Source organism: Rhinoderma darwinii, chromosome 10, assembly GCF_050947455.1.
Source record: "Rhinoderma darwinii isolate aRhiDar2 chromosome 10, aRhiDar2.hap1, whole genome shotgun sequence".
Classification (NCBI taxonomy): domain Eukaryota; kingdom Metazoa; phylum Chordata; class Amphibia; order Anura; family Rhinodermatidae; genus Rhinoderma; species Rhinoderma darwinii.
This window is the reverse complement of record NC_134696.1, coordinates 45,268,517-45,295,580: the sequence shown is the minus strand read 5'-3', so window position 1 is coordinate 45,295,580 and position 27,064 is coordinate 45,268,517. Positions and strand designations below refer to the sequence as shown.

The following is a 27,064-nucleotide window of genomic DNA, read 5'->3' as shown; positions in this document are numbered from 1 at the left end:
AAACCGTGAGGAATTATACAGAAAGTATATTGGAAAATTGTATACATTTTAAATTATATAAAAAATCCTTAATGTGTTGAAATTGGACAACCCTTTAACCCCTTGGCGATATGCCAAGTACTATTACGTTGCTGTCGCCGAGGGGAAGTATGGAGCGTGCTCACGTGCTGAGTGCGCTCCATACTCGGCAGGTGATGGCTGTCTTACACAGACGTCACTTCACTCCAGCGGGCGGAATCAAAGTACACTTTATTCCGCCCGTTTAACACCATAAATGCCGCAGCCAATCGTGACTGCGGCATTTAAATTGTTAGAATCAGGGGGGCGCCCCCCTCAAACACGCCATCGCGCCCCCCACCCCCGCGGCCCAATCGGCCGGATACAATGGTTGTTATGGCAGCCTGTGGGCCTAATAAAGGTCCCCAGGTCTGCCATCTTTGTACTCCTTTGAAGCTCTGCCTCGGACAGCGCTTCAAAGGAGACTGTCAGTATCACGATATACTGCAATACATCAGTATTGCAGAATATCATGCAAGCGATCCAACGATCACTGGTTTAAGTCTCCTAGGGGGGACTAATAAAAAAGTTTAAGAAAACAGATAAATAAAGGTTTTTTTTATGTTTCAAAAAAAAATAATAAGTATTAAAAGTAAAAAAAAAAAAAAACTTTTACCAATTTTTCCCTAAAGTAATGTTACAAATAATAAAAGTTAACATAACTGGTATTGGCGCGTCCATAAAAGTCCGAATTATCACAATAAAGCGTTGTTTAACCCGCCCGGTGAAAGCCATAAAAATAAATAAATTGTAAAACATGCAAATTGCTGTTTTTTGGTCACCTTAGCTCTCCAGAAAAAAGGAATAAAAAGTGATCAAAGAGTCGCATATACCCCAAAATGGTATACAAAATGGTTTACACAGGGAGACGTGCTGCCGACAACGATAATCGACTTTTTAAAAACTATACGACCAGCAGATGATTGAGCATTTGATCGTTCATCTGCTGATCGCTGCTCTTTTTACACAGGGCAATTATCGGCAACGAGCGCTATATGAACGCTCGTCTGCGCGATAATCGCCCAGTGTACAACCCCTTTTAACCGTGTGACTGGCACCTTATAGAAGCCTTATCTGTGTGCAATTACAATACTAAGCAGCCATGGATGATAGGTGGTGTGATAGGAGAGTTGCTGTTGCTGTTCATCAGTATTTTCCACCTTTGTGACCTCCCTTATGTAACATTGTCACTTGTCTGCATCCTGCTGTAAACTGGTATATTACCCTGCCCGTATATCAGTAAGTATGCCTTTTTTCAGTGATATGTAGTCTTTAGGATGTGTTCACACATTGCAGTAGGCCAAGAACCGCAATGCAAAACCATGGTAATTCGCAGTAAACCATGTACGGTTCCTGACGGTGCGGCACACTACCGCAACGTTTGAACACAGCCTTAGGCTACATTCACACGAGCAAGACAGATTTACGCATGTAAAAAAACGCACGGAAATCTGTCTGTGTGCGTTGCGTTATTGCATCAGTGTGCTTAGCGAGTGAAATGCGTTTTTCACTTCCTTTTTTTTCTTTCAATGGAATTCGTGTGCAACTCACGCACCCATTGACTTCAGTGGGCACGTAGGTGCGTGAAAAAGCACCAATAAAGGACATGCAGTGAGTTTCACGCAACGGACTCTCACTGCATATAAATTCACGCATGTGTGAATAGCTCCATTGAAATCAATGGGGCCGTGTGATGTGCGCTGTTTTAACGCACAGCACACCAACGAGATTCACGTTCGTGTGAATGGGCCCTTAAGGTTTAGCTTACAGAATTGCAACCAAAAATCTATTTCCAGATCAGGATGGAGTTGGATTCATTCTTAGGACCACAAGTGCAAACATTTAAGATCAGTTGGTGCCAACATGGCTATAGAAAAACGTATCCACAATCAAAATGATATGTTGTTATCTTAAAATGGTGCCCATATGTACTATAATACGTGTTTGCATTCAGTCCCAAGTCCCGATCTTTAGGACTCTTGACTAAGAATAGTTAATGACTGTTTTCATGCAATAGGAGATCTGAGAAGTTTGTGATCCAAGATCCTTCACTCTCACCTGTGGAAGGGCGATGTTCAGCTGCCTTTGAAGAGATTCCTTCTCGTGACCCAATTCTCTAAGCCGTAGCTGCGCAGTGGCCAGGCTCTCCTGAGTCTCCCGCAGAGTCTCAAGCAACCTCTCCCTCTCATTTAACATGTTTACCATAAGCTGCTCAAAATTGGCATCGTCGGAGCTGTAGGTCGAACCCCGACGGTTGTCCTCATTAATGGTGGGCATTACTTCGCACATCATCTTGGCAGCTTTACGTTCCCAAATATACACCAGGAAAAGAAGGCACCAGGGAGGGATATAAATTCTGACAAATCCAGTCAAGGCAAACAGGCAGGGGGGGCAAAGACACGGCACAGGAGTGGATCCACTTGTTTACATCAGAAATAAAAAGGAGAGGGTAACCATGTGCATGAGGACTACGTGTAGTGTCCCGTTTGATTCATCTTTATCATAGCCAAGAGGTTTCCCAATCAAGTCACTACTTGGAGATGTATGGACCAGGTCAAGAAGTCAGAACTCTCCTCGCAGCGATCACCGATCAATAAGAATGTCCACGTAGGCATGTAACACCACCTGGGAAAAAAAAAATAATAATAAAGATCTTAGAAAAAACGTACAAACATAATGTGAAATAATATGAGATAAAAAATAAATATCTAAAAATTAATTACAACTAAAACTAAAAAGTAATTATTAACCCAAGCCTTCCTGTAAGGTAACTGAAATGTGCAGTAAACACATTGGACCTCAAGAGAGAGAAAGTGGCCATGTTATTTTTATCATATTAAGATATCTTAATATCAAGTTATTTTCATGTGCATAAATATTTTAAAAAAAATTTGAGCTGTGGCCTTAAAAAGTAAAAAATGGGGTGTCTCCAGAATGGCGGCATTCAGGTAAGTGGGAAGATGTAGAGTTCCATGAATTCATGAGGAGTTACAATTTCAGGCCAATATCAAACACAATGATACAGTCACGTCGGGGGTTCATGTGACAACTGCAACACAGAGATCCCACGCGGTTCTACTGGACAGAACTTGGTTCACCATAGAACACTGGAAGGATTTTTTTGGCACAGTAGAAGCACAGTGGGTCTGGTTGATATATCTGTAGTATGTAGATTTGCCTACAGGTACAATGTCACCTCTGTAGGAGCCCTAAGGTTTTGGATTATTTTGAGCCAAATTCAGCAGCAATATCTTGATCCTACAGGTCCACACACTTGTGTCACCTTTACGGATCATTAATATGGCACCCATAGCATGTCCTTAAAAAATAAGCTTATTTCTTAAGGATTCATATGTGTAACGGCCGCGCTCACCGCTTTCTCTCACCTCCTGGTGGCCGCAAACCTGAGCTCATACCAGTGTCTCCCTCCCTGGAGATGCCAGCACACATGGCCGTACTGCCCTGCAGCCCCTCCCAGCGTGTGCTCGTCCCTGGCCTCAAAGGGCCAGAGCGCGCATCGGTAAAAATTTCCATAACCAATACCCAGATCACCCAGGACTATAAAAAGGGTTCTGCCCTTCCATCCCTTGCCTGAGCGATGTTGTTGTATTCCCATGTTCATCTAAGTAAATGGTTCCTTAGTTTGCTCCCAGTGTTCCCGTATCCTGCCTTCCGTATCCTGTTGCTGTGTTTGTTCCTGAGCCAAAGTCTATTGTTGGAGTTGTGTGTGTCTCATCTGCCACGTCCATGTCATCTGCGCCAAGTCTCTGCTACGCCATGTGTCTGCTACTTCGAGTATCTGCCAGATCATCTTCCCAGGTACTCTTGCCCTAGAGACTGTCGTTAGGCCAGCTGCTTCTCTGCTACGGCGGAGCAGCCTAGTGGATACACATACCCCACAGGCGTGACAATATGAATGCCATATTATAGAAAAGCATTGCTTCTAGGGAAGTATACAGTGCCTAACAATACAGTGGCACACAGAGGTCCAATGGGTCTGTAATATGGACTCAGAGACTGTACAGGGCCTGAGCACGCAACTTTGCCATGAGCACTTAGCCTTACCTCTATCAATTATTGGTATGACTGGCCATTTTTGGGCTCATAAGGTAGTGAATTGGCTTTGAAGAGCAGTCATTATTTTGATTCTGCCGTATTTAAGTAAAACTGAGAAAATATTTTCATCATGTTAAGTGTTAAAACAAATGTAAAACCAACCCTGTTGTAATGGGATAAAATACTTGGATAATTCTCAAAGCCAATTCTTTCTTGCTTTGGAAAAATGTGACTATTTCAACACCAGAGTGATAGTGAGGCCTGGGAATTGTTGCAATTAGAACCCCACCCTGATTCCGTGTGGCAGGCTGACGGGATGGGTCCACCTTGCCTCACCCCAAGTTTCTCTCTGTGTAACACGTGAAGATGCGAAACTTTCACAACACTCCCTTGGTATTTTACTCAGTGGGTTACAATAGAAAAACATATGAATTTTGTATTGGCAGAAGAAGCAGAAAGACAGGATGAGCTATGAGGAATACTAATTATGTACCATTTAACTGAATGTCTAGTAAAATAAACTTTTGCCCTGTATATTGTAAAATGACATAACGTGGAATAGTAATAAGAATACAATAGATACAAGTCTTTACAACAGCCATGTAAAATGTATTCTGGTCCCCTCACTATCCACTCAAGATGTCACGTAGACTGGAAGGTGTACACACCATACAATTAAATATTAAAAGGTCTCGCTATTGTGAGATGGAGACAGATGATATATTTCCACTAACTAGTTGCCTAGGCCTAGCCTTTTTTTTAGGCTCTAGGACTAGCTACTGTAACTAGCTCATTTTTAGACTCACAATTTTTTTTACTGGTGCTTTAGTGGCTTGAGGTTTCTAACCACTTGATGTAATAGAAAGCGCTCTATGCCGAGTGTGTGCTTATACATAGCAGTAATTTTAAATAAGCAGAGAGGAAGTGTAAAGCATGAGGGTAATGATATAATTTTTTTAACATTTGCCCTACTGGGGCATATAAATATTACTTAGGACCGCTCATCTATCAGCCAGAACCACTAACAAAGATCGACTCTTGCTAGCGGACCTGGCCCCTCCATATACTACATGTTCAGCCATCCATTTGTAGCAGGGATGTAGCTATAGAGGGTGCAGAAGTAGCAGTTGCATCTGGGCCCTGGTGCCTCAGGGGGCCCAAAGGCCTTTCTACCACATAAGAAAACACCAGTATTATAAATGGCACATGGCGGGTGTGGGCCGTTACGGATTTTGCATTGGGGCCCAGGAGCTTCACTCTTATTTGTAATATGGCCACCCTTTAACTTCGCCCTGAGCTTATGGCCTGAAGTTTGTGAAGACAGACCCTTGGTTATCAGCTGATCTCCAGGCCACTTTAATATAAAAAGGAGTTGTCTTGGTCAGACAATCCCTTCAAACCTCTGACATCATCATAAATAAGGAGGCAGATTTCTGACTGCCATTGAGATCAGTAGACACTGTAGACAAGCTGGAGCCACTCATCCTTGGTCTGTCCTAAAGTAGCAGAGCTAAAAGGCAGCTACCGCTTCAAGGAAAAGAGAAGCCATGAGGTTGTATAGTGCACATCTGGAATGAAAGTCCAACCCCAAACTGTGGGGAAACTTTATAATGGTTTGACTAGTTCTAAATTGGCATGCGCCAAGACCAGGGACTGCAGCAGTCTAGAAGATAACTTCAAAGCCTTCAATACTCCAATTCTTAGGTATATAACATTAAACAGTGTTCTCCAACCTCTGGCTCTCCAGCTGTTGCATAACTACAACTGCATGCAATCGTTTTAGTTTTTCTCCAACTGGAGAGCCACAGGATGGGAACAATGACCTAAAATTTATCTTATAGCCACATACAGGCTATTATATCATGTTATCAGCCATTTACGGTTGTACGTTACGACAAATGAATGGATAATAATGGAAATAGAGCATGTCCTTTGATACACTCATAAATATATTATTGCAATGTTATTGTAATGTCGGGGTAGGGAGACAGACAAGTGAGCCCTAATCTACCCGCCACTCAGTCCCTGCCTACTTGCAACGACCCGCCCTAGGCGACGGGGTACAACTGGGCGACGGTCCCTACACTCAATAGGTGCACGACAGACAAACAGACAAGGGTACAAGAAGCCAGGGAAAATGGGGGAAGTTGCCCACGGGAACACCTTGAGCAACAAGAGTAGTGAACAAGCCGAGTCAAACCAGGAGATGAGCGAGGTACAAAAACGCAGAGCAGAAGAGTGGTCAGTAAAGCCAAGGTCAATCACAAGCAGAGGATCAGTAGTTCAAGAAGCTGCAGCAGGGCCAGGAAACCAGCAGAGAAGAATCACAAGCAAAGGAGGAACAGGAAAGGCAGGTATAAATAGACAGAGGGCGGGAGCTAGCTCCGTCTGGCCAGGCTGTGATAGGCTCTCCCACTCCTAAGCCTGCCATCCTGGGTGGTGGAAGATGGAGTCAGTCTCACAGACATAGGTGCAGACTGATTCCCTATGGGCGTCGACACAGAAGTTGTGTCTGGCAGATCCTTTACAGTTATGCTGCAGTAACAGAACGTAAAATGGGTGGCGAGTATTATATGATGTGTATTGGGAGTGGTAATAAATCCTCTGAGATTAAACCAATACTTAAGGCAGCTTTATATTTATTTGTATAGCATCAAAAAACCTATGCTACAGGTTTACCTCTGCTTTTAGTTTTAGGAAGGGCCTAAGAATTATCCCCAGAAGACCCCACAGATTGCCGTTTCATGCACTGTGGCAGATACCTATGTGTTCATCCTTAATTTTCTGGTTCCTAACAAAAGTAAAAAATTACTGACCTTTACACAGGCAGAAAAGTAGTAGATCAGGAAATAGGGGATGAATGACAACATAGCAATGGAACTAGATATACTACAGAAGATCTCACGCTAGCTGGGTGACAGGTCCAAGTGCTGCTATCATTGGTTGTCACCATTGTAAATCCTGCATCGGTAAGATAACACAGGCAGAATAGAGGATTATAAGACTACACACAAGAGGACAGGACTTACATCTCCAGGTATCTTTTATTAGAGGGGGAAATGCTCCCTACCTAACATCAAGGTAAGCGATGGTTGAAAACTCCAGGTGAAAAGAGGTCAATATTTGGGCTTTTACAGATTTCCCTTTCACAGATTCTGTGATGGTTTGGGGATATCCTGTCTGTTTATCAGCAAAAATATCCCACGGGAAGAATAGATAAAGTGTAGAATGGAAATTATGCGTCTCCACAGCGCACAAACCAGTAGAACATGGAGCCTGGACTTTATCCAATCTGTCAGGACACAACCGGAAGGAAAGAGAAGAAGTGGCAAGTCACAGAACAATCTCATAGGCGGAATCAATGTCTATGCAGTGGACCTGTCCCTAGCCCCCCCAAACATTAAAATACCTGTCTGAAGCTGGCAATTAAGATAAATGTAGGATGAACAAAAACTATCTATCCTGATTACCCATATTTTACAGAAAGGGCTTGTCCACACGTAATGGAATTGCTGCAGAAATTTTCTGCAGCAATTCCGCAGAAACTAGAAGAATTTCCGCTGCGGAAAAACAGCACCATTTCCTGCGGGTTTTACTGCAGAAAATGGTGCGGCTTTTGCTGCGTTTTTCACAATGTTAGGAGATGGTGACATCTCCTCTGAAGAACGCAGCAATTCAGTCCACTTTCCGCAGCAGGGATTGACAAATACGCGCCGCAGGTCAATTTCTGGTCGGAAATTTTACGCAGCGTGTGGATGAGATTTGTTAAATCACATCCTTTTGCTGCTACCGTATTCTGCGGTGTATTTTCCGCCTGCAATTTCGGATGGAAAATATGCAGCAATTCCGCTATGTGTGGACAAGCCCTAAGGGTATGTTCACACGATAGCAGGCATTTACGGCTGAAATGACAGCCTGTTTTCAGAAGATAACAGCTGCCTCGTTTCAGCCGTAAATGCTCCTCCCCGTAATATACGAGGCGTCTGACGCTCGTATATCTTGAGCTGCTCTTCATTGAGTTCAATGAAGAACAGCTCAAATTACGTTGCAAAGAAGTGTCCTGCACTTCTTTGCCGAGGCAGTCAATTTACGCGTCGTCGTTTGACAGCTGTCAAACGACGACGCGTAAATTACAAGTCGTCTGCACAATACGTCGGCAAACCCATTCAAATGAATGGGCAGATGTTTGCCGACGTATTGTAGCCCTATTTTAAGACGTAAAACGAGGCATAATACGCCTCGTTTACGTCTGAAAATAGGTCGTGTGAACCCAGCCTAAGAGTGACCTGACCTACCCTTGTTTCACCTGGAAGTAGAGATCAGGGGACCAGTGAGCTGAACGCTTATATATCAGAGGGCAATTTCCATGGCCAACATAACTATCTAATGTAAACCTATAGAGAATGGATGCCATGAAAATATGTATGAAAAAGTAGAAAAAATCTTTATTGAATTACATAATAAAACCAATAAAATATCCACAACCAACAGAATAAAAAAGGACAATGCGCTGTGTAGCTCCAATGTAGGGCCAGATAATTAAATATGTCACAAGAAAACCTCCACATAAGTATTAAAAGCGTACAAAAAAATATGCAGTAATGGCTAATAACATATGCCAGGTCAACACAAACACAGAGGCAACATTGGTAGCAAAAAGTAATAGAAGTAACTATCAAAGATAACACATACCCATGATAAGTGCTGGAGACCATACACAGTGAACGTCCGCCCCAACGCGCGTTTCGGCGCTAACCCTTAGACGAAGGCATGAGCGCCGAAACGCTATATGTTTAGATTGTGCATTCATGATGCTATTGGGATTGTACCCCAGGATCAGCTCATATATATTATATATATTTATTTTGGTATTTCATGTTCAGGGTTTTTTTAATCCATGCTGCAATTTTGGTTTGATAACTATCTAATGTTTATGATGGCCAGCCAGCCTCGTTTATATATCAGGGGCACAATTAGATCTGCCATATTTGATTTTTACAGGTGATCGTCCTTATATAAAAGATAAGTAGCACCCGAGGTGTCTGATGTCAGCTCCTTAGAGGAATGAGCATACATGTAGAGGTGTTAAATGGATACGTCGTGTCAAGAGAGTACATGAGGTATACGTTAAACGGATACAATTATAGTACATAGACGGTATTGGTATCCATTTAACATATACGTCATGAAATACATAATGTACCGGTGACGTATGCCTTACAGTGGCATAAGTCACCCATAGGCTCCCAGGTTAAAAAAAATTGTATACTGCATGGTATACTTTTTTTGCAGGATCCAGCGGGATGGAATTGCGTCTATGCTATTCTATCCCTAAAAAAAAGGATGCGGACGTGTACCAGCCGACAGAGGCCAAAAAGGAGACTCTTTTGGCCTCTCTGTCAGGCTAATTGAGCACTATGTACAAATTTAGCGTGTAGGCCGAGAGGTATCCCGATGTACACACTAAATATAGTGAATGAACGTCTTGTGAAGGCGGCCTTGTGTGACTAATTCCTCAATTGGCCAGGGTACGGTGAAGATGGGTGAAGTTGGAAGTACGCACATTCGCTATATCCTGGCACTAAGGGCTTCAGCAACAGCTTGGGTAAGTACAATAGGAGTGGTTTCTCTGGAAATTGCAGAGTTCCAGCAGTGGTAGACAGAACAGCCAAGCCCAACTTTAGCCCCAGGCAAAACTTGGGCAGATGCCAGGGCCCACTGGGCTTAGAGGCCTATTCCAATCACTAGGTTTGTCAACATGAAAGTTGGGTTAATGGGGGCACACTGTGACTCTATTGCCCAAGGGCGTACTTACACCTGGAGCTGGCCGAGAACATTGTTTCTTATTTGCCTTAGAATAGTAAGGTCTGCAAAAATGACGAAATTACTAGCTGCATATTAATGAACTTTATTAGTTAGGCTGCTTCGTATATCAAGCTTTGCAGGTCAAATTTTTGTTCTGGATTAAAGGGATTGTACTGTATGCTTCAGCTTTCAGCAAGACTTGGCCAATAATTTTATAGCAAATAGATATTAAGCAGTACCCCAAATAAAAATTAGCTGTGAGCCAAAAGGAAAATGCAACGCCTATCCAATAAATTTTTCAACCGCTGGAAAGAATTGTCAGGGATTAGAAATGATTTGTCACCATAGTCATAAATGTGTTCCCGTTGTAGGATACCGGCTACAGCCGCTATTAGTAAGCCACACCTTTTACATAATCCCATTTTAATAAGCCACACCCACAGTTCCTAGTGACTTCAGGAGACATATTTGCAAAAATAATACTTCAATCAACTTGTAAGGCAGTGAAGAGATAAAGAAAGTACATTGGGTGTATATTATTTTCGGTCTCGTACTTTCTTCTACCTCACGTGCAGATGAATACAATATTAGGCTATACTAGGTTGTTCAGCGGTTCTGGTTTTCAGGTGTTTGCATATCTTAAAAGCCAGCCGTTGCCTACCTCAGTCTAGAACAGTCCATAAATTAGGTGGGAAAAGTTTCTCCAAGCGCGTTTTCCACTACACATACTACTACTGTATACAGTACTTGAATCCAATAAACATGTAATGCCACAACTACTCTTCACACTTCAAGACATGGAAAACTGCTAGAAACATTGCCCTTCAACAGCGTCAAACACAATTCTCCAAGAACAGAACCAGCCACAGTAATAAATTCACCTACTTCTTCCACGCCCCAGTTCTGTTCTACTCTACTATAGCAATCCAGGACCGGGATGCTCAGGAGTTCTGCCTCCTCTAGCATAAAATAAAAAATCAATGTGATATATATGACTTAGGGACCAAGATGCCCAACATATCAACAACAGTACATGTACTATGGAGGTCTTCAATAAGTATACTCTTTACTTCACGGATAGTTTAGGATGCTTCCGCACACCTTCCTAATGGTTCCCCACCTGCATAGACATTAAAATGTTAGAAAACAAGGAATAGGAAAAAAAGTCCAAGGTGCACACCACCGTGTATTCTACCAGAAACAGGAACGAAGGGTGATGTCGTAAATCAGCACCAGGCAGGAGCCCATTTTATTTTTCCATGTACTCCCCCGGTAAAAATTTTTATCTATGACTTATTGCTTCCGCTGGGACAAAATCTCGGCTGCCGACAATCCAGTACCAAATGCCTAGGAGGTCTGGCTGCTCTGTCAGAAAAGAAGGTTCACATTGACATAAAGGTGATTTAGGGACCAAGATATCTTACATACCAAAAAGAGCAAATATACTATAAAGGCCTTCCCTGAAGATGCCATAGATCACCTTAAGAGGGGCCCCAGTTCAGGTTGGTTCCCCACACCTTATGTGATGTGAACCTTTGTAATGCTTCACAATGTTTGCAAACAAGGAATGGGAAGACAATCCTGAGGTGAATATTACTCGCTATTCTACCAAAGACTGGAAGGGAGGGTGAAATTGTGAACCAGCACCAGACGGGAACCATTTTTATTTTTTTGCAGGTGGCCTTCTCTCCGTTTAGGCTAAACTGAGTGACTGAACTGAAAATGTGATAATATGAGATAAGGCTGTCTGCTTTATTACATTCTCAGTGCTTGGCTTTATTAATTGAAACTAGCCCCTGATGACCTAAAAAAACAAAACAACGATGTGATTGTATCGGTGATATCAGAATACAAAATGGAACAGATCGCTTTTTGCAGCCATTTATTTACAAGGGAATGGCACAGCCTTCTCCAATATAATTAACTCCTCACCAATGCAGCCGTTCTAATTACTGTAATTGTTAATTAGAGATGCTCAAAGTTCTTTTCTTACCACACATAGAGGGAATCAGGGCAGTATTTCATACGCCCTCAGAAAGAGCTGCCAGCTCCCAGCCCCGTCTTGCCTCTCTCCTCATCTGTGCGCTACATTTCCACCTTCTTTAATCAGAAACTAATAAAATGCAATCATTTAGGAACACCGTCTATCAATGCCCCCCAATGGGGGTCGGGAAAAGTCTTCCATATGGATCACTAGGCGTGGTTGTGTAATGTACTGCACGTTACATGGCAAAAAAAAAAATACTGTAAATTACACTTTAATGTGTCACAGTTAGACAATTCAATAGTCATCTTCAAAAAGGCTGTTTGGCCTAGATTGGAGGAAGGCGCCTGCTCCTGAGGCTGATATGATTTTACTAGTAGAGAACCCGGCCCACAATGCAATGCAGCAAATGGTCCAGTTGCTGCAGAAAATATTGGGTAGATGAACGGTCAATCAATGCCGTTCATTTTGATACAATGCCATTAAACCATGTGGATTCAACTAATTGTCTTGAACATTCCGGTAAAATTGGAGGTTGGCAGATTCAGTTTAGGTTGATCACCTCAATGATATGTGCGGGGTTTATATCTGTCTCGCCGACAGATATATTGCAGGAGAACTAGAAGCACTGGGATTTCTAAAGGCAGGAACATCATTGGTATATTCCCACGAGTATGCTCACTTCTTGGGGTGTTCATACCCTCCAACATTTCGATATCCAAAAGAGTGAAAAAAGTGTAGCTAAACGTTTGACAAACTTCTGACATGTCATAGAGACACGTCAGAAGTTTGGATTGGTGGGGGTCCGAACACCGAGACTCCCACAAATCGCTAGAACGAAGCAGCTGAAACACTCGTGTGATCACTCAGCCGCTTCGTGTCTGTTAGGCTATTTCCGGAAATAAATGTCAGAATTTTGTCAAACGTTTAGCTACACTTTAACACAATGAAAACATTTTACCAATCTTGTTTTTACTGACCCAAATGTTCTTGAGAGCAAGCTACAAATGCCCCCATAACAATGTGTCTGTCGCAGATAGCCCACGACAGCGTGTACCTGAAACAGATTCCTTACAAAGATCCCCCTTGGGCCTTATTCACACGAACGTATTTCACGTCCATGTGCTGTCCATTTGAATAACTGACAGAACACTGACCAATGCAATTCAAAGGGACTTTTCACACATTTGTGGTTTTTACGTGAAGAGTGTATCCGTTGCGTGAAAAAAATGAATAAAACCAGGAAGTGCTTGCAGAGGAGAAACATAGAAAAAAAAATGGATGACACACGGAAACCACACTGACGCAAACCGGAGTCATTTGCATGAAAACAGCCCATGTTTTCAAACGCAAATCGGGCATGCTAGTGTGAATAAGGCCTTGGAGGGTTTTATACAACCCCTTTCCGTATGCTCTGTAGAGGTGTATGGACCAGGGACTAGAGGAGACATGCCACCCATAAGGGTAAAGCTGTCTGAAACGGACAATGGAGCAGATCACTTGTTGCTAGGGTTTATAACTTTAATAAATTATTAGCCAACTTTCTGATTATATGAACTTTTGGTCCAATTTGGACCCTCAGGCTCATGTTTCTTGTGGGCCCAATCAAGCCCATTCCAACATAGATTGCCTACAATGTTCTACAGTAGAGATATTTACCAGCACCATAGATTGCTTAAACTACAGTCCAAAACGGGTATCACATTTCCATGTCCAGAATCAAATCTATACACACCAATTAGGGCCTGTTCACATCTGCGTTGGAGGCTCCGTTAGGGGCCTCCGTCTCATATTCCGTTAAAACTACCCGAAACAATAGCGCAGCATGCTGCGCTATTGTTTCCAGTAAAACGGCAGACACCCCAACGGAACTCATTCAAGTTAATGGGTTCCGTCTGTTGCCAGTTGTCTCCCTTGTTCTGCTCCTTTGACTGAGCAGAATGGAATAGCCTGATGCAGATGTGAACAGAGCCTTAGCTGAAGACACATCAGTTCATTCACTGAATATACTGAATACCTTTTTTTAAAGGGATATCTGTTGTTTACAATCTTTTTGGTAGAAGGGTCTACAAAAAATAAGCTGATCACTGGTTGTCTTGGTGCTGTAGCTGTAATCAGAAGGACCCGCACCTATCTCTAGAACGCAGCCCCCTAAACCCCGTTCTACCTTTCTCGGTCCCCGCTGCCTCCCAGGCCACTTCATAATTTGTGACCATATAAACAGGAAAACAGCGTAGCTCGACAACCCCTCGTAGACAAGAAACATACAGTTCCTTATGAATTCTCGAAGTTGTGCTTATTACAGAATATTACCTGAGACAGTTATCAATCAGTGCTGGTTTAACCTTAGTTGTGAAGACCCTTACAGGTATAGGGTAACACAGTCACACAACATGTTTTGGATAATTTATTCATTCTGATGTAATAAATCAATAACAGAAAATCTGAAACTTTCTCTAGTTTAAAGCGGTTGTCCGGTTTCAGCAAATTAATGTTATTTTTTGTATAATAAAAAGTTATACTTCCAACATACGTTTTTTAATAATTCCTCACAGTTTTCAAAATCTCTGCTTGTTCTTATTCAGTAGGAATATTCATTATTTAATTCCAGTGGATACAATTCTGTCCATGGTCATGTGATGGACACACAGGTGCTGGGATTGTTAGGATGTGTTCACACAGAGTTTTTTTGCAGGAGGAAAATTCCGATTTTGTCCTTCCTGCATGTCGTTTGCCGCGATTTTCGCCGCGTTTTTCGCTCGCGCCCATTGAATGCTACGGGTAAAAAAACTCAGCTTCTCTGTCTCTCATTGATGTCAATGGGAGGTCAGAGGCGTAAACGCGCGAAGATAGAGCATGTCCCTTCTTTGTCCCGCAAGGCGGTTTTACCGCTCGCAGGAGTAAACCGCCCCCGCCTCCCATTGAAATCAGTGGGAGGCATTTTAGCGGTTTTTGCGGAGTGGTTTCCGCTCCAAAAAGCTCGTCAAAATACTCAGTGTGAAAAGGGCCTTAGAAGACACAGCTCTGATACATGTACTGTAACTGTAACGATCCCAGCACCTGTGTGTCCATCACATGACCATGGACAGAAATTACTCAGAGTAAACAATGAAGGTTCCTACTGAATAACAACAAGCAGACATGTTTAAAACTGTGAGGAAGTAATGCAGAAAATCTATTGAAAAATATAGCTTTTAATTATACAAAAAAAATAACATTCATTTGCTGAAGCCGGACAAACCTATAACCAATTCTGCCCACATATTTCATGCACACTGCTTAATAATATACAAATTGCGATAAGCAGAGTTGTAGACACATCTTTTCACCAACAGATTCTAGCTCATGGTCATTTGCCACCAAATCTCTTCCAATCTGGTTTCAAAAATCCACTTTCAGATGCTCTATTAGGGAATTCTAAGGTAATAGGAAAATGTTTCTCGTTTGTGTACCCCATCGCTTAGCCAATCTGAAAAGTGGCACTCTTATTATGGAGTACCCTGTATGGCCATACGTTACACGTACAGCCCATTGATTTAAAAGAGTACTGTGTAATGCTTAATTTCCCCTGTGGTGGTGCTGCAGGGAAATTGAACACTTGCTTCTGGGTTCCCTTAGCAGATTATAGCTGATTGCTGGGTGTCATAGCAGTAGAAGAGATCAGCTAATGGATGACTGGTGCAAATGGGAACCCTTTTATCAGAGTAGCCTTCAGGTCATGACATTGAATGTCTTGTGGTGAAGCCATCGCACCCTAAAGTCTACACATATGCCAATACAACTGCTTGGCATTAAAAATGATGGAGTGGAGAAGGAAGCTGAATAAGCTCCACCAGACTTACAAATATTCGCTTTTTTCCTAAAACAACCACTATACATAAGCCCTATTATGCCCCTCTATTAGGACGTCATAAAGGTCATAGCTGCAAGAGAAATGTGTAGGGACTGGGAACACCTGATCGCCAGGCTTACTGTGATCAATTCAGCATAGGGGAGCTGCTAAGATAACGCTGGTTGTCCTGATGTATATTCACCCATGTACCGCCATACGCACATTTTTCTAAAAACATCCTAAGAGCTAAAGGAGTACAAAGTTGTACCACTAAACAAGGCACACTCACATATGGGGCATCGCTGAACCTTTTTTTTTTTTACAAAAAAAGAAATCAGATCCATTCATTTTATACCGGTTTTTGAAAAAGCTGGGTGATATCCAATGGCTGTCACAAGAGCTCCCCACCCCCCCTCCCAGAGCTTGCCTGTAGCTGCTCCCAAATCACAGTGTTAAGCGTTATTCAAACGAGCGTGTTTTTCACGTACGACGCGCTCCCGTGCAGGACACGTTTTTTAACGGATCCCTCGTAGACTTGAGTCGGACAAAAATAGGACATGTCCTATTTTTCCACAGGCCCTTCATACGGTCCGTGAAAACAACAGCCGTGTGAACAGCCCCATAGAAATACACACAGCCGCGTGACAGCCGTAAAAAAACGTCCATCACACGGCCCATTTATACACTCGTCAGAATAAGGCATAACTAGGCAGATTTGGTGTTTAGGAAAGGGTGACACCCCCTGAGAGAAATGTAATGGCGGCCATATTGGTTGTCACCCAGCTTTCCCAGAGACCGTTACGACAGAGTCTCTTTTTAATGCAACCAGGTTACGTTTATTAGTACAAAATAAAATGCAGAGAATTTATAATTTGCAAAAGCAAACTGGATGTTGAGACATCTGTTCTACAATAACACTTCTATAAAAACACCCATCAAGCTTGTAATTCCTGCCATAAAAACTGAAATCATTTGCTTCTCCCAATAAATGCTCACTTACCATCAAAGGCATGCAATTATATACAGACATCCACACATATATAGCATATCCCATTATAAATGGTGGTGCGGCGGTATGCACAGAGTCAACGCCATGTTGTGTTAACCCTATAACAATGATGACATCACATGAACTTTCTACCATTCCAACCATTGCACAAAGCAACCATATTTTAGATATTTGCACAAGGCATTCTGGCAGGTATAGGGTTAAAATTGACACCACAACATATTCAGCATAGACTAATCCCAACATCATAAGGACAGACAATGAATGAGCCTATGCCTGAGGGAGGATACATAGCAGGGTGGAGGAAAAACAACTACATATAAGGAAGAGATAGAACCATAAAGAAAGCATTGAAGGGCGCGCGCACATCCTGACAGTGCACGGTGACCCCAGCGCATTCTGCTGCTCACATCGCAAGTGTGACGTATGACAAGCGTTTTCTTTCCCATCCCCCACTTTTCCATCCATAGCCCATTGAAAGGAAGGAGTAGTGCACTGGGGGGTTTCCATTAGGGGTTGGGGAGGTGTAAAGGGAATTGTGGTAATGCATATTACCATACAGAGGGGCTAGGGCAGCAATGGTATATGGTTATACCAGCTCTTTAAATCTTTCGAAGCAAATTTGCAAGTATCCAGGGAAGAATATCCCAGCCATAGATTTTACATTATCCATGAGGACGGAACATGAACCAATGTTGTGCCATATAGGATATCTGTTTTTCCCCTTTTCCTATTCTTTTCCATTACATCTACCTAACGCCCATCAGGGAATCCAGATAGCCAATGTATTTACATCAGACTGTTGGAACTTGTCATTCACGTTGTTATTATTATTTATGCCAATGTACAGCCATCTTTGCCGACTTCTTAAAGGGGTTTTCCACGACTGGACAACTGATGGTCTATCCACAGGATAGGTCATCAGTATATGAAAGGTAGGGATCCGGCACCAGGACACCGAACTGATCAGTTGCTGTGGCCTCCTCCGGGCATCGGACGTCCATGCTGAAAGCAGATGGCTCCAGACCCAGTCACGGAATAGCGGCCGAGATGCAGTACTACAGACTATGCAGTGGTCGAAGCCTTCTGTTTCATGCTCCTACTACTGCATACTGTTCAAAACATCTGGCACCCCAAGGCAGCTGTTGTGTCCGGGGTTCCTGTGTCGGATCCGCACAGATCACAGTTGTCCAGTCGTGGAAAACCCCTTTAAGGGGGTTCTCTGGTAGTACAGCAAAGCACGGGATGTCGTCTCATTTCCAGCTTCTGTAATAGAGATGGGCAAATAGTTTCTCCTCACCCACCATTTTACAGATTCACCAGTTCATGGAATACTAAGGGAGAATCATTTACCTATTATTTGAATCTCGACCCTGGTGAATCAATCCACCAATGCGTCCGAATGGCCAGCAATTTGCAAAGCGATTCACTGAATATTTTTGGAATATTTATTTACATGGAGGAATTTGTATGTCTATCCCCATGTATGTTCCTAGTCATTACATGAGATAAATGTAAGCTAACAATGAGTCCCCGCAGACCAAGTATTATAAAATTAGAGCATGTCTTATATGCTCTGATATTTCAGCAATGATTCTAAAGGCCCCTGGTCAATCCCTTTCTGGGGACCGTTCCCCAATTCTACTTATTGGCTGATAATGTTTCAGTCCCTCCATAAATTCATCATGGGGTAAGAGTGCATATGTTTGCAAAGACATACAGTGGCTTGGTATATGTTTATCTATAGATGGTAAGCTATTTGCGACATAGCGCCAATAAACTGAATGGCTTTCCTAGAGAAGCACTGCCTGGGAAAATAGTTAGGCCGGATTCCCACTGAATTTCCTTAACGGAATTCTGTGTGGAAATTCCGCAGCATTTGCAGTAGCAGCAAATCTCATGGCCATGCTGCGGAAAAAAACCGCAGAAAAGTCGTGCAGAAGGTGTTGTGACTTTCAATTCCGCAGCATGTCAACTTATGCTGTGGGTTCTGCGCGGAGATGCTGCATGTATGGCCCGCAGACTTCAATGGGGAGCATAAATGACACAACAGATTTTTTTTTGTTGCGGTTTTTACAGCTTTTAGGCCTCATTTACACGAGCGTAATATACGCGCGTGCGACGCGCGTGCTTTTCACGCGTGTCGTACGCACCTATATTACTCTATGGGGCAGTGCAGACGATGCGTGAATTTTGCGCAGCGCGAGTGCGTTGCGTAAAACTCACGACATGTTCTATAATTGTGCGTTTTTCGCGCATCACGCACCCATTGAAGTCAATGGGTGCGTGAAAACCACGAAGGTCGCACGGAAGCACTTCCGTGCGAACTGCGTGATTCGCGCAAGAGCTGTCAAACTGAATGTAAACAGAAAAGCACCACGTGCTTTTCTGTTTACAAACATCCGAACGGAGTGTCTTAGACATGAGCGAACCGAACTTTACCGGGTTCGGCCGAACTCGTTTTGACTGAACCCGGCAGGAGACAGTCACTGTGCAGGGTGCTGAAAGAGTTTAAACTGGTTCAGCACCTTGGACAGTGACTTCCGATTCCAATATACGTGAACGTGTAAAAAAAAAAATAAGTTCTGACTTACCGATAACTCCCGGCTTCTTCCTCCAGTCTGACCTCCCGGGATGACAATTCAGTCCAAGTGACAGCTGCAGCCAATCACAAGCCAAGCACAGGCTGCAGCGGTCACATGGACTGCCGCGTCATCCAGGGAGGTGGGGCCAGATGTCAAGAGAGGCGCGTCACCAAGGACGCGTCACCAAGGACGCGTCACCAAGGCAACGGCCGGGAAGTTCTCGGTAAGTACGAACCTCTTTTTTTTTAAACAGGTTACTCGATATGGTGATCGGAATTCACTGTCGAGGGTGCTGAAAGAGTTACTGCCGATCAGTTAACTCTTTCAGCACCATGGACAGTGACTGACGTCGACTAGCCTCATCTCTATGATGGCGGCTGCGCGAAAATCACGCAGCCGCGCATCATACACGGATGACACATGGAGCTGTCAAGTGCCTTTTGCGCACGCAAAACACTGCGTTTTTTGCGCGCGTGAAACGCACACGCTCGTGTAAATGAGATAGCGTGCGGACCCCCGAAATGTCGCATCAGGCGTAATAAGATGCTAATCTCTCCTCCACGTGAAGTTTATCAAACGAACCATAAAACCACTGGGAAGAATCTGTCCGGATACATTATGGACTTTAACAAACTGGGTGATACTTCAATTTATTCTCTGTATGTGATCAACTTTTTGATAAGAGGAAATACATTTTGTAAAGAGAAAAAACACAGTTGTTACGTGCTTCTTTCTAGTGCTGTTACAGGTGAAGCGCACTGCTGCATTATGTTTTACAGGAGCCGCATCAAATCGCTGTAGAAATGCATGCATGAGTTTTTTTAATGCGGTTTTAACCGCACCTCAACCGCAATCTCTAAATACACTCTAAGGCCCTGTACACACAGAGCTTTTTGCGGGCGGAATGTTCCGCCTGTAAAATCTGCTCCAGGCGGTTTTTGCACAGTGGTTTGACAAAAACGCGTCAAAACACGCGTCGAGGCGTTTTATTTCCGTCTCCGGGGTTTTAGAGGCGGAAACCGTCTCAAGATAATTCATGTCGCTTTTCTTTGCCGTGAGCCGGTTTTTCTGCTTTCGGGAAAAAAATGGCTCCGCCTCCCATTGAAATCAATGGGAGGCATTTTCGGATGTTTTTTGGCGCGTTTTCCGACACGGTTTCCGCGTCAAAAAACATGTCAAAAAAACTTGTGTGAACAGGGCCTAAAAGTCTCAAACAATACAAACCCTTTTATGGATGTATTCACATGGTACGATTCTTCTGCGTTTATAGCCGTGTGGCTGAAAACTGTACAGCAAAAACACATGTTTTTACAGCGATTTGCCAATTGCTGTAAAAACGCATGCGTTTTAGCAGCACACTGTCTGCCTGTTGCAAAAACGCAGGGTATGAATACACTCTAATACATATTTTATATAGTTTTACCCCATGTTAAAATGATATGTGCCACAGGTGTATTGGTGACCACAGACCATGTCCCTTATCCAGAATTCATCCTTCTTCATCCATTGCATATGGGGGTGTTCTTGCAATCTGGCTGTGTTAGGGTGCAGTCACACGTGGCATAATTTTAAGGGTATGCTCACACGGCCTATTTTCAGGCGTAATTCGGGCGTTTAACGCCCCTAATACATTGCTTTCAATGGGAATTACGATGTTCTGTTCCCACGAGCCTTTATTTTACGCGACGCTTCTCAAAATACGGCACATAAAATGACGACTCGTCAAAAGAAGTGCATGTCACTTCTTGGGATGTTTTTGGAGGCGTTTTTCATTGACTCCATTGAAAAACAGCTCCAAAAACGGCCGTAAAAATTGCGAGTTGTTAAAAAAACTTCTGCAAATCAGGAGCTGTTTTCGCCTGAAAACAGCTCCGTATTTTCTGACATTTTTGCTCACTGCGTGTGAACATACCCTCAAAGCGGAAAAATCGACTGCGGTAATTGACACCATGTATTCCTATTGGTGGAACTAAATCTGCAACACATACAGGGATTAAATTTCTGTGCAGACCTTTTCCACTGTGGAAATACTTTCCGAGCTTTTTCTGTATGTGTAGCAGATTTCGGATGGAGAATTTCATCATAGACTTCAATGCTATATGAAATTCTGCACCGAAATTCGCAACACATATACACAAATATGTCACAATATCCACAACAGTAATTCTGCTGCAGAATCTACTGCAAAATTACTGTTGCAGATTTTGTGGCATATTTCTACGCCCTATGAGACTGCTCCCTTATAGGGGGTACTGCTGCAGTCTGGTTTTATTATGGTAGCACTGCGAGTGGCCCCCTTATGGAGATTGGCTGTGTTAGGGCATGTTCAGATGTGGCAGAATTGCCCTTGAATTCCGCTGCGGACAGTCCGCAGTGGAAATCCGCAGCAGCCGTTTCTTTCCATTGGTGTCTATACCTTTTTAGGTAACAGTTCAGACGTTGCGAAAAATAACAGTGCGGAATTTAGGCTGCGGTGCAGAATTTTCACACCGCAGCTTGCACAGTCTGTTGCGGAGAAGCAGCGGATTTTCACTGCAGACTTCAGCCTTTGCAATGCAAAGGCTGAAATCTGCGGCAAGTCCGCTGTGATATCCACAACGTCTGAATTACCTGTCAAATATGCAAATGTTGCTGCAGATTCGTTGCGTAATTGCCGCGAATTTTCAGGAACATTTCCAGCGGAAAAATTCTGCTACGTCTGAACATGGCCTTATAGGGGCACTATGGCTGGCTCTGCAATGAAGTCACTTTTGTAGGTTTTGTAATTGAGGCACTGTTGTAGGCTCTGTAATGGAGGCTCTGTGGCTAGCTCTGTAATGGAGACACTGTGGCTGGCTCTGTAATGGAGGCACTGTTGTAGGCTCTGTAATGGAGGCTCTGTGGCTGGCTCTGTAATGGAGGCACTGTTGTAGGCTCTGTAACGGAGGCATTGTGGCTGGCTCTGTAATGGAGGCTCTGTTGTAGGCTCTGCAATGGAGGCTCTGTTGTAGGCTCTGCAATGGAGGCACTGTTGTAGGATCTGTAATGGAGGCTCTCTGGCGGGCTCTGTAATGGAGGCACTGTGGCTGGCTCTGTAATGGAGGCAATGTTGTAGGATCTATAATGGAGGCACTGTTGTAGGCTCTGTAACTGAGGCACTATTGTAGACCATGTAAACACTGTGGCCAGATGTTAGCTTGAAGTCAATAGAAAATTATTAAACACACTACAAACAGTGCTTTTTTTGTGGCGCTTATTCTTACTATGTCTTGCATTTTTTTGGCTCTATGGCATTTTCACAAAATCGCAGCAGGGATGGCTTTGGTGTTTTTCCAGCATTTAGTGACATTAAATAGTAAAACACTATTTGCAAAAAACACCACTACGAATGCCATAAAAAAAATCATGTACCATTTTTTAAGATGCGTTTTTTTTTTGGCCCAAAAAACACGACACACAAAGTGTGTGTGAATGTAGCCTTATAGGCGCACTGAGGTCTGACGGTATTACAGAGGCACCGTGGCACCTGAAAATTTTGCCAAGACATGCACTGCTGACCACATCTTTATGTCCTTCTTTCCCATCTCCAAAAGTTATGAAATACGAAATCACAGAGTCCCCAACGCCCCAAAGGATACACGAATCAAGGCAAAAACATCCTAATGGAAGCAGCACAGAACTAATAGCCAAAGCCCCCTGATATATAATGTCCATTAAACAATTTAGATCAAAATCCAGATTGAGGTGGTGACTTATTGAGGTGAACTGTAGTTCAGAACTGGTAACATATTTAAGGTAACTTTAAATGACACCTTCCCTTATTGGGTGCCTTACAGAATATATTGGGCGACTACAGCAATTCCTTAATATAGAACTTTTTATGGAATAACTTCACAGAAAGAATCCCCAAAGAGGCGCAGCCTGCAGAATATAAAACGTCCAACATTGATCACGAGTTTCTATCACCAATCTACAGACAGTAACACGTCAGTCTGGAAAGATCCTGCACCTGCAAAAGTACCAGTGGAGGTTCGCTTCAAAGATAACGCCAGTATGGCTGCTATTTCGACTGGCATAAGGTGTGCCACTCAGCTTTTTCAGGCTTCTGAATGTCAAATCTGCCTAGTTAGGCAGTCATACATCCCCTGAGTTTGGCTGCCATGACATCTGTAATATTAACAATACCGGTTGTTACCCAACTTTCCCATTAGGAGAAACTAAGCATCTGACGACACGTTCAAATCACAGTTGGCGTGGCACGAGGCTTCGTTCACATCTGCGTCAGGGCTCCGTTCAGTCGTTCCGCCTGAGCTTTCCGTCGGGTGAACCCATGAACGGAACCCTGACTGAAACAAACGGAAACCATAGGTCTCCGTTTGCATCACTAATGGTGACGGATCCACTGCAAATGGTTTCGGTTTGTCTCCATTGTGCAAGGGTTTCCGTCGTTTCGACGGAATGAATAGCGCAGGCGACTACGGTATTGCTTCAGATGTAATACTCAGACATGTAGCAATCTAGGGCTAAATGGGTGATACATAGTATACAGTATATGTTATTATAATACAGATCACCTATTATGTAAACATAATATATTCTGGTAAATTACAGCATGGGGGCTGATAAACTATGTAGTACAAGTGCATATGGCTGTGGGGAATGCAGGGTCATTGTAGGTAACGCCAGCATCCATGGAAGACAGAGCAGGATATCCACATGAAATAAATGGCAGTGATAGATTTTTGCTTGGAATAGGCCGTCTTAGAGGAGAGGGTGATTCCCTTTCATAGAAGGACAGATGCAATTTTAGCGTCGCCCATTGATGCAATATGGTACTAATAGGCCGCGGGCGTGCGACCTTATTCATTCAGTTCTCTACAGACACGAAACAGTCATTCACATCGATGTGACAAAGTCTACAATAAAGCCATTTGTTTATAAGTAAAATATTGCATGGTGTATAATAATCCATTTATTGTATAAAGCACTTGGATAAAACGAGTTCCTTCTGCATCCCTTTAAATGAAGAGATCACATACGAGCCTATAAGTAGACAAGGGCAAGATTAATGCCACGGGGATGTAAGATTCAGAGATGCCAGGGAGGTCAAATGCAGATTACTGGGCAGCAAATGGCACTGCAACCACTATAGCTTCATTTAATATCAGTATCTAGGAATATAGTGACTGGCAGCTGAAATGGAGGGCCTGACAGGAATGAAAGATGGGGCATAGGGTTCACTAGTAGGGTGGCATGGGTGGTGGTAGGAGTTCATACCTGACCAGGACAACATCTGCACGCAGTTTACATGTTTGGGGGGGTTGTCCGGTTCCTCCTCCAAATAAACATAACTGGTTTTATTTGAGCCCTATGGGAGCAGGGAGTATTTACGAAGTATGTACACCGCTGCAGAATACGTTGGCGCTATATAAATCACAGGACATTAATGAATATGGAGAACTGTGCACCAGCAATGCTCGCATGGTACAAAAACTAAGGGAAAGAGATAGAATTTCTTAATGACTAGCAAATTCTACCAAACATTGAATATTGGGTGGGGGGGGGGGGATGTGACTGATGTGAAAGATTGGAGCAGATCTTCAGTGTATTTGCACACTCTGCACATATATATATATATATATATATATATATATATATATATTAGTATAAACAGGTGCACATATATATATATATTAGTATAAACAGGTGCACGTATTTTATATAATATTGATCACGCATACAAACGCCAAGAAATCAAGTTATGCCATTAAAATACCAATCATGATTGGAAAAGGGTACTAGATGGTAGAGGACGATGCAGACATAAAAAGGATGGGATACAATGGCATAAATGGGGGAAGGGTTGCAACACTGGTTGTCAGGGAAGGCAGAGAAGGATGTGATCTGTCAGTAGCAAGGCAAGATATGCAGAAATGGGAGAGGGCAGCTCATAATGCTCCATTAATCCCTTCACTGCTGGAAGGGCCTGCAAACCACTCAAGGGAATGGAGACAGGCAAACTGCAAATGGGTGGGCTCATAAAAAAAAAAAAAAGCAGGTGCGGGATGAAGCAAGGAATGATGTAAAAGCTTCCGTATGAGATCAGACTAAATGAATACCCTTATAGATGCCAATATATACAAATAATATTACTGGGGGGGGGAGGGGTGTAGCACTTAAAGGAGCCACCAGGAAAGATAGGGTTAATAAAATCATGGCGGAGCGTTAGGAATTCATTGTAAAAGACAGGTTTAATTGTACATATCTTCTGTGTTCATACAGCCATAGGCCAAGTGATCAGGCTTTGGAGAGGGGGATGTCACCCAGAGTGGTACCCAGTCCAGCTGGAGGAGAGGGATGCAGTGCAGAGGTCCAACCTCCTACATTCACTCCATTACTGAACAGGTGCTGGGAGGTGCTGTCAATCATCAACCCACCCCCACCCTTAACTTACCTGTTCTCCACCAGATGGGCCTCTCCAGCTGACTGGCCGGGTGATGGCGATGCTGTGGTTAGAAATATCTTCCTTAGAGACCCCCTGAGCCCAGGACTATGTGGCACTTAATAACATGATCCCCCTCCCCCCTTAAACCTGGTCATTCTATAGTACTGAACCTATGTGCTATCCCCTATATTACACCCTGCATTACATGACATCACCTTGGTTACAATGTGTCACCATAGAATCTTGTATTACACTGTATATCTACTAGATTACATTATATCACCCCAGAGCCTTATACTACACTGTACCCCCTGTATTAAAAGCTCATCACCCCTGAATCCTGTATTACATTATATTTCCCTACAACCCTCGTATCGCCCAGTATATAACCAGTGCAGTGCCCCTTACCTTGGCTATCCCCCCTGCCCCACCTGTCTTGATGCCCCCCTATATTAAGGTGTCTCCTCCCTCTGTCCTGTCTCTTCTCCCTGGGTATCTGTATGATGGTCTCTTGTTTTCCTCTCCGCTCCCTACCTCTTCTCCAGCAGTCTCGGCTAGAGCTGCAGACTGAGGAGCGGAGATGCAGGTGCCCCGCTGGAGCAGCTCTGGTAGCCGGCGACAAGGGAAGGAAAGCCGGTGTCTTCCAGCTCCATCATCCCTTACAGCTGACACCCCGCTCCTCCCACATCGCTCAGACAACGGGGTGCACAGAAAATCACCCCTATTAGCAGCCCAGCAGCAGCACCTCCCTGGCACCCAGTTCCCACCTCTGAGATTTGATAGACAAGTGACGCAGCCAATCGCCCCATGAATAGAGGCCTGACTCTGCTTCGAACACCTATAGAGGCGTGGCTGCACAGTCTGAATGACATGGACATAGACCAATAGCTGGAGAGGTGTGTAGGGAGTGCCGATGAGCCAATGAAAGGCTAGGAGAGGCGGGATAAAATTTAAGGGATGATGTCATCTCGAGCGTGGTGAGGTTGCTTTAAAGGGAAGGTGCATCAGTAGGTGGGGGGTGATGCCAGGGGGACTAGCAGGTGGGCACTGCCAATGTAGCACGTAGAGAAAGCCAGGGCTACGCCTTTTTGAGTCTTCTTGATTTTGTATAGTGGATGTGAAGGATATTCACAGAGAATGAATGGGTCATATTTTTAAAATATCTGTAGGAACGTGCGCTGTAAAGAAATGACATAGATACTGGACAATTTTCTCTCATATTGCATTGGAATCTTGGTCATAACCATGCATAGAAGATTTCATTTTGTTAGTATTTTTTCTTCTTCATCATTTCAAACCAAAAATTCTTTAA

The 27,064-nt window shown here is 43.4% G+C and overlaps 1 protein-coding gene across 5 annotated transcripts in view; it reads right to left on the bottom strand.

Annotated features, from left to right (window-relative positions):
- Window positions 1-26,514, bottom strand: part of PPFIA3 (PPFI scaffold protein A3) — a 109,087-nt gene extending 82,573 nt beyond the window's left edge. For all 5 annotated transcript variants that reach the window (XM_075839823.1, XM_075839828.1, XM_075839825.1 and 2 more), the window contains exons 1-2: window positions 25,762-26,514; window positions 2,116-2,682 (exon numbers count right to left, since the gene is read on the bottom strand). In XM_075839823.1, the coding sequence (XP_075695938.1) occupies window positions 2,116-2,349 (234 nt within the window). In that variant the 5' untranslated portion in view covers window positions 2,350-2,682; window positions 25,762-26,514. The remainder of the gene's footprint in view (window positions 1-2,115; window positions 2,683-25,761) is intronic.
- Between the last annotated feature and the right edge of the window lie 550 nt (window positions 26,515-27,064).